Source organism: Microsporum canis, genomic scaffold (genome assembly GCF_000151145.1).
Source record: "Microsporum canis CBS 113480 supercont1.6 genomic scaffold, whole genome shotgun sequence".
NCBI classification, from domain to species: domain Eukaryota; kingdom Fungi; phylum Ascomycota; class Eurotiomycetes; order Onygenales; family Arthrodermataceae; genus Microsporum; species Microsporum canis.
In genome coordinates this window covers 1,273,986-1,281,954 of record NW_003299164.1, presented here as the reverse complement: position 1 = coordinate 1,281,954, position 7,969 = coordinate 1,273,986, and the positions used below count along the sequence as shown (strand labels likewise).

The following is a 7,969-nucleotide window of genomic DNA, read 5'->3' as shown; positions in this document are numbered from 1 at the left end:
TGGTACATAATAGTCGCTCTCCCGTGTTCGAAACCCGTCCAGTGCAGGCGCTTACATGGTCAGGGATGGTAGCCAGTCCTTTTACCCCCCTTGTCAGTCCATATGCACTGATCTACCCGTCGTGGCTCTTCGTTCTTCGCCGATAGGACAAACCATATAATCAGTTCGGGTGATTTACCCCGTTTCAAGTTTCTCTGTCTGTATACGAAGATCGACCTAGCGGAATATACGGAGAAATACGGCGGAGTTTCATGGAGAATTTCAGCGTTTCAATTGAGCATGAATCTAGGTACAGAGGGGGGAATCACATAGCATCAAGGGAATCACAGGAGGGAGAAACAAAACCAAGTAAGGTGGCTAATAAAACTAACAAGAGTCGTAGAGCGCAGCTCGATAGGGAAAGAAACAAAAGGAATGGTCAAGAGTGATAGATGGTGATATAGTCCTTCTCCTCATCTTCGGCGTCTCGAATCTCCACATGTCGAACGCGAGGCGCATTTTGTGTCGCATTCTCGATATTCAGGAAAACTGCCTCGGGAACGCTGTCGCTGTCACTGTCACTGTCGCTTCCGCTATCGTCTAGGACCATCTCTGGCTCTGTGCCCGCCTCAGTCTCCGTTAGAGTGGGAAGTTCCTGAATGACTTCCGCAAACGATACCTTACGCGTCCTTTTGATCTTCTTTGCATCAGCTTCTTTGGTTCCGGTGTTCTCATGGGCGGATTTGGACGTTTCATCGACACCTGCAGCTGCAGCTGCAGCATTAACAGGGTTGTTCAAGGCAGACAATATAGTGTCATATTCGACGGTCGTTGCTGGCGCTGGCTTCTGCACATGCGGAACCCGGACGACGAACTCGTGTCGGACATTGGATGTCTTTGCAGCTTTGGCGTTGACGTTTGGGGAGGTGGCCACGGGGGCAGACTTTGGCAGAGCTTTGGCTGACTTGATGGGCTTGCCGTACTGCTTTGCACAATTGAACGTTTCGTTCAGGTCAAAGCCAAGCTGGGAGCTGAGGTTTTGGATGACAGAGCTCAAGTCGGTTGGGCCATCGTGGCTTGACGGGCTGTAGCTCAGTCCGGAGGTGGTGGAAATGGAGCTGAAGCTGCCGTTGGAGGCGCTCCTGTCTCGACCGATATTGTCACGGCGAGCAAGGAATTCGCTTCGGTGGCCCCTGAAGGAGGCATCGCTGGGCTCTCTCCTCAGCGAACGGGGGCGGGTCGACACGGGCTTTTGCTTGGGGAAATAGCTGAGTTGGGCTCCCCAGGTGAGCTCTCCAGACTTGACATTGCCGTTGGAGAGGATAGAGGATTCATGGACCCAGTCAGCGTCCATCTGCTCCAGGTAGTCCCAGACTCGGGGAGAGGTGTGTTGGAAGTACATCGAGGCCATGGCGTCAATTCAATAAATATTCAACCAGGGTGGCTGTCCGCAGTAGTCAATTGTGTAGACGGTCAATTGATAGTTGGGGTATTTGTCCAAGGTAGATGGGAGGAGTATATGAGGGAGCGTGTGCTGGTATATATAATGTGATAGATATGTGTGGGCGCTGTTTCAACCTTTATAGCAACAACGCCTGTGGTTTCATGCAAAAGCATAAAATATATACGTAACCCGAGTAGGCGCTTCCAATCCCCTCCATCATCAGGGCCTACATAGTACGTACGATGCATGTACGCGCCCAGCAGCCATATCTAACCTCCTCCGTACTCGGAGGAATCCCACCCACCTGATCGACGAATGCTGCATACTATGTATGTGTAGATTGGATGGCCAGGTACATGACGGGCTGGTGGAATTGCGTACACAGGGCTCCGTCCACAACAGCGCCATCAAGCAATTCGTCACCAGAAAGAGGAAAAAGAAAAGCACGGAAGCCGAATCACGGCCAGACGCAATGCCCTGGGAATGGGAGCACAGGCGTTTGGTACCCCAGGCCAGAATGAGAAAGCAGACCCGGTTGTAAATGGGCGCTTCCTTGCATTCAGGCAACACAATTAATTGATAGTTAGTTCTCTTAAAAGCCTACGTAAAAAAAAGCACCTTGATGGCTCGGCGCCAATAATACGGGGCCAACAGCAGCAGGTCAAGCTTTTTTTCCCTTTGCATGTGAACACGCAAGTCTGTTGCTTGAGGTGGAAAAGTGGCCCATAAACATACATACTATGCGGTCTATGATGATATGTGGCAATGCGACTGATATTGCTCAACTGGGTGGGAGCCCACCCTTCTTCTCAAAACCCGGTCCTGCCACAACGCTGAGCGGACCAGGCCCAGGAGGGCGTGCATGATGACTGCATGGCCACTGCAATCTTAGTATTACATTGTTGTATATGCTGGGGAACTCTTTTTTTTTTTTTTTGACTTTTTTTTTATTAATGTTGTTTGGTTTCAAAAGCGTTTGAACCTGGCCTGAGGCAGCTCTCAACTTTCAATCATGGCGTATATTGGTCAACATTCAGATTTGCTCATTTAACACCCTCCATGTATCTCTTTTTGTATGTTCGTAAACGAGGCTATCAGATGGGACTTGTTCGCCTTAATCTCCGATATGCTTCCCGTCTGCCGAGCCAGGTCATGCAATCCCAGCATGTTCGGTGCATTGCAACGTTGACGGGGGCTTTGACAGGAGGCTCTCCTGCACGGCCAGCAGAATCCCCAACCGCCGAGCAAGTTGTGATCCTGGGCTCGGGATGGGGTGGATATACTCTATCCCGCAAATTGTCGGCCACTAAATTCTCTCGCACAGTAATATCACCTCGGTCATATTTCGTCTTTACCCCTCTGCTTACTGATGCCGCCATTGGGTCGCTTGACTTCTCTGAAATCGTGGAGCCGGTCCGAGATCGCTATAGCAAAGTCCACTTTGTTCAGGCCGCCGCTCGAGCCGTCGACCTGAACAAGAAGACAGTCACATGTGAAGCTAGTGTGGTTCGAAGCGGCGTCACGGAGACGGCAAGGGTAGAACAACACCAGCATGAAAAGCAACATGGACATGGATTACAAGGCGGGGCAGAGAGGAGATGGGAATCTGGGGAAAGATTCACGATCCCTTATGACAAACTTGTGGTCGCCGTTGGCTGTGTGAGCAGGACATTCAACACTCCTGGAGTCAGAGAGAATGCACTCTTCTTCAAGGACATTGGAGACGCACGAAAAGTGAAGAGACGGATAAGAGAATGCTTTGAGCTGGCGGTTCTGCCCAATACACACCCTGCGACGCAGAGATATCTCTTGCATTTTGCGATTGTGGGTGCTGGGCCGACAGGGATCGAGCTGGCTGCTTCACTGTGCGATTTTATCCATGAAGACTTGGTAAAGGTTTATCCACAGCTGAAGAAGATGATTCGTATAACCCTCTTTGACGTTGCACCTACGGTATTAAGTACATTTGATGAGTCCTTATCTAAATATGCCATGGATACTATGAAGCGAGAGGGGGTCGACGTGAAGACAAACCACCATATCGAAAGCCTTCGATGGGGTGAGCCTGGCGCTCCTGGTCCGCACGAGATGGATCCGAGGGGTTGTCTGACCATCAAGACCAAGGAAGATGGTGAAGAAGGCATCGCAATGTGTGTCTGGGCCACCGGTAACGAGATGAACGAGTTCGTCAATGATGCCCTGTGGAAGGTAGAAGAGTTTCCAGCTTCATCTACTTTGGAGAGGATGGACCATATCCCAGTATCATCACAGTCTGCGCAGTCTGCAGCGACATGGACGGTGAAGAAAGCCGAGAAGACAGGTGCTCTCCTGGTCGATGACCACCTTCGTGTCCAGCTCCAATCGAACGATGGCCGAACAGTAACCCTCAAGGATGTGTTTGCTATTGGTGATAACTGTATGCTTGAATCAAACTCACCACCTGCAACGGCCCAGTCTACTAACCAGGAGGCCATCTGGCTTGCTCAATGCCTGAACGCAGCCGAATCCGACACCGGCCTGTCTCGGTCTCCTGGCTTCTCCTTTAGAAATCTGGGCATGATAGCGTACCTCGGCCATTCAAGAGCGCTCATGCAGTTCCCCCAGACAGGCCAGGACAGGGGTAAGGCTTCTCTTCTGCCCAGAGGATTGACCGGATATGCTGCATGGCTAGTATGGAAAGGAGCGTATCTTTCTATGAGCATCAGTTGGCGCAACAGACTGCGTATTCTGTATTCTTGGGTCTCAAATTGGGCGTTTGGAAGAGACATTTCGAGGTATTAGTAGTTTAATCTCGGCAAAAGCTCTTATCTGTATCATAAAAAGTATTACTTGTATATGGACTTTTGATATTCTCTGGTGAATTAACAATGATTTCTTCTCCTCTTCGAGTTTTCTCCTCAGCAAAAAGTTAAGGCTGAAGTCCGAATAACCTCTTCCCCCTTTAGGAAACGAAAGCACGGTCGTACAGCTTATTTTTTTTCGTTTTCAACTTCAATTTCAACATTCTATGATTGATATCGACACGCAGTTGACCTCATCCTTGCCTTTATTACTACAAGCCTCATTGTGTAAACGTTTTGTAGGGTGAAAGAAGAGCGCATATGCTGTTTGGTACGGATTATTTTTTTGCTCAACGTTTTATGACCAGAAGTAGCTGCGTAAGAGCTGCGAGATGGAATCAACTACGCGGCTTTGGATGGACTCTTCAGTGTACCAGCCTTGCTAATCCTAAGTCTTTCAAGTCAGATAGATCGATGCCCATCAAGCCACCACGCGATTCAAAGTGGTGACAGATTAAAGGTCTAGTCAACGTTGGCCAATTCCCTGCATAGGTATCGGTGTTGTCATCATTGTGGCTGAGCGGCTGGCCAGGTCAGACCGCCACGAGAAGAAGAGGGTGTATGGAGCATTGTGTATGGAGTAATGGAACGAACGTTTTTTTGCCATACATAGTATGATGCCTGCATCAGCTTCGCCGCGTCACTCGCCGTTGTACCCAAAGTCGCTATGTTGCGTCATCTACCGCATCGCCTGAGAAGACACATGCACACCTTTTGGGACCGCACGAAATGTCAAGCATCGGAACTGTCAAACGGAGTTGTGGATCAAACAATGGTGCCATTTATTCGCCGCCAACGTTAGTTAATACTCTCTGGAGATGAAGCCTAGGATTAGCACAACAACAAGAGACCATCCAGGGTCCTAGTCCTAGCCAGACCCGTACCTAGCGAGCGTTATAAAACATGTCAGTTGGAAGCTTCATATATTTTTACCTAAGTATAGGTACAGAAGAGCCTCAAGATTTGACCTTTCCACTATGAGCAAAACATTGGGTTGATCCCCGTCCCTGAGCCCTTGGAGAGCAAGTAACCAGAACCAGCGGCATCAACGCTGCCGTTGATAGGTGTACACACATTAATAAAGCGGACTATCCTTGCGCTTATTGCTGCGAGGCCTTGTTGCACTAGGGTATTTGGCCCCCTTGACGCTGGGCTCCGTCTTCCGACTCACTTCCTCCGTCTTCATTCCTCCTCATTCACCTTCCCCTTTGGCCTTGTTCACACATGGGTGGTCGGTAGCTGGAGAAGCCGTCGAAAAAAAAAAAAAATAGTGAGAGGCTGTCGACAATGAAACGATTTATTGGGACTATTACCAGCAAGCGGAATAGTTGTATGTTCTTCCATGACACGGCGTATTTCTCTATCCGAAGATGAGTTGAACTGACAGATTCGATGGGATGGTTAGCTCTTGGAGGCCTCGGTGCTGCCCAGCCCAACGATGCCCCTGAAGTAGCAGTCCTCAAGGCTGTGGTAAGCTTGAACATCCTACCATTTGTTTATCGCGAAGGCAGGTACTGACGGGCTTAATATCTACAGATCCAGTTCTGCGAAAACTCCAACACAAACGTACGCTATCAAGAGCCTTTAAATATATTCATCCTAATACATCTCCTAGGAAAATGACTACTTATCACTACCTACGATCGTCGAGGCTGCCGAGTCAAGCCCTGCAGCAGCCAAAGTTGCTGCAAATCAGATTCAGAAATACATCTCAAAACCGGCTACCTCGCACCCCCAACGCCAATACAATGCGATCATGCTAATACGAATCCTGGCTGACAATCCGGGCCCCTCTTTCACTCGTAATCTTGATGCGCGGTTTACAGCGTGTGTCAAGGTCCTACTTCGCGATGGAAGGGACATGAATGTTGCGCAGATCTTGCGCGAGACTCTTGAAATGCTGTCGACAACGAAAGCTGACGACAGTAACCTCTCCGGACTTATCCAAATGTGGAACAGAGAGAAAGAGAAATTCGAGAAAACCTATGGTTACCCGCCATTTGGAATACCACCCGCTCAGGTATTTTTGGATAACAGCCATTCCTTTCATGTCTGAGATAGGCGCTGATTTCGCTATAGCCGCTCCAAGCCCCAGGCCCCCATGCTGGGCAAAGGCAAGATTACTTTTCCCGTCAGCATAGGCTTCGAGGTCTTCCGCCACCGGGTGAGCTTGCTGCACGGGTCAATGAAGCCAATGAATCGGCGAAACTACTCCAACAGATGCTCATGTCTACCCCCGTATCGGAATTCTACAACAACGATATGCTCATGGAATTCGCTACTCGTTGCCAGTCTGCATCTAGATCTGTGCAGGGCTACATAAACTCATCTAACCCGGCGCCGGATGAAGACACTATGCTTACCCTGATTGAAACTAATGATAAGATCTCCGTTGCCTTATCGAGATACAATCGTGCTGCCCTAGAAGCAAGGAAAGCTGGCTTTAAATCTCCATCGGAGTTGGCTGAACCAGGCCAGTATCTAATTGACCACATTCCTGACCACAACCAGAACAATAATCGGGGCCAACACCAGAACCCGGACTACAGGAGTGGACAACCATCCCTTCAGACAACTGGCCCATTACCTGTTGGGGATACTGGACCGGAGCCGGTACAGCCAAAAAAGCAACGATATATACCCCGGCTCTCCATGCCCAGAATGCCCAAGAAGCTCTCTAAAACGTCACCAAGTCAAGCTCCCGTTCAGAATGAGGAAACAAAACCAACGCTATATACACCGCCTGCCCATACCGCCAATGCCGAAAGAACACCTGCGTCGCCTCCAGTATCCCCACCGGAAACCTACGCAAATAACATGGCGTCAAAGCATAGCTGTGAAGCGCACGATTCCTATGCGAATGGAACCTCACAGTTAATTAACAGCAATAGTAGTAACCACCACGCCGATACGAGCAATATGAACCACCTTCCCCATACCACTATTGCACCACCTATATCGTGGGAATACAATCCAAACGAATTCCAGGTCGAGAATCCGTTTGCCGATAAATTCGCAACGGACGCTAATTCGGGAACTGATTCAAATAGGGTCAGCAGGATTGTTGAACATGATGGCACAGATGCTGCTACTACTGCTGATCATGATGAGCTTAATCAATCTGCGAAGAGGGGAAGGTATTACTCCCAGGACTTTAACTTATTTGATAACACCAAGCAGACACCGTCTGAAGCGCTAGCCTTAGCACCTGGATCGAATCATGAAAATAAGCCAACGAACCATCCCTCAGCTCATACATGAGAATGGCACATTCATTTGTGGAGATGAAGACAGTTCAAAGCGCATACTTTTGTTTCTTTCAACCCTTTAATTACCTCTATTTGCCTTTTATTTTCCCTGTTTCGCTCCCTATTGCCCCTTCTGTTTACCCCTATTGGAATTAATATTACGTTTATATAGCGTTGATTTTACATTAACCCGCATCCTTCCAGGGTATCACTACAATTGAGCCATACAGTTCTTGGTTATTCTAAATAAATTGGTCTTTTTTACCACATTGGACATATATCTATAGCTTTCTCGGGTAGCTATTCCTCTTAATCTTGGGCGGAGGAGTATTCCTGAAACTTGATATTTGAAGTCATTGCACATCATCTAGGGCGTTATCCAACGTATAAAAACATCTGGATCTGATAAAAGGGATATCATCATAAAAGGGCTAAATACAAGAAGCGAAAAACTTGCA

The 7,969-nt window shown here is 48.6% G+C and overlaps 3 protein-coding genes across 3 annotated transcripts; 2 read left to right on the top strand and 1 right to left on the bottom strand.

Annotated features, from left to right (window-relative positions):
- Positions 1-418: 418 nt before the first annotated feature.
- On the bottom strand, positions 419-1,390 carry MCYG_06596 (uncharacterized protein; the record flags this gene model as incomplete). Its single annotated transcript, XM_002844586.1, has 1 exon — positions 419-1,390. The coding sequence occupies one exon, from the start codon at positions 1,388-1,390 to the stop codon at positions 419-421; it is 972 nt and encodes a 323-aa protein (XP_002844632.1).
- A 1,092-nt stretch (positions 1,391-2,482) lies between these two features.
- MCYG_06595 (external NADH-ubiquinone oxidoreductase 2) lies at positions 2,483-4,204 on the top strand (the record flags this gene model as incomplete). Its single annotated transcript, XM_002844585.1, has 1 exon — positions 2,483-4,204. One exon carries the CDS (start codon positions 2,483-2,485, stop codon positions 4,202-4,204), a length of 1,722 nt encoding a protein of 573 aa, XP_002844631.1.
- Positions 4,205-5,550: 1,346 nt separating this feature from the next.
- On the top strand, positions 5,551-7,524 carry MCYG_06594 (conserved hypothetical protein; the record flags this gene model as incomplete). Its single annotated transcript, XM_002844584.1, has 4 exons — positions 5,551-5,578; positions 5,669-5,733; positions 5,879-6,283; positions 6,484-7,524. 4 exons carry the CDS (start codon positions 5,551-5,553, stop codon positions 7,522-7,524), a joined length of 1,539 nt encoding a protein of 512 aa, XP_002844630.1.
- Positions 7,525-7,969: the final 445 nt, after the last annotated feature.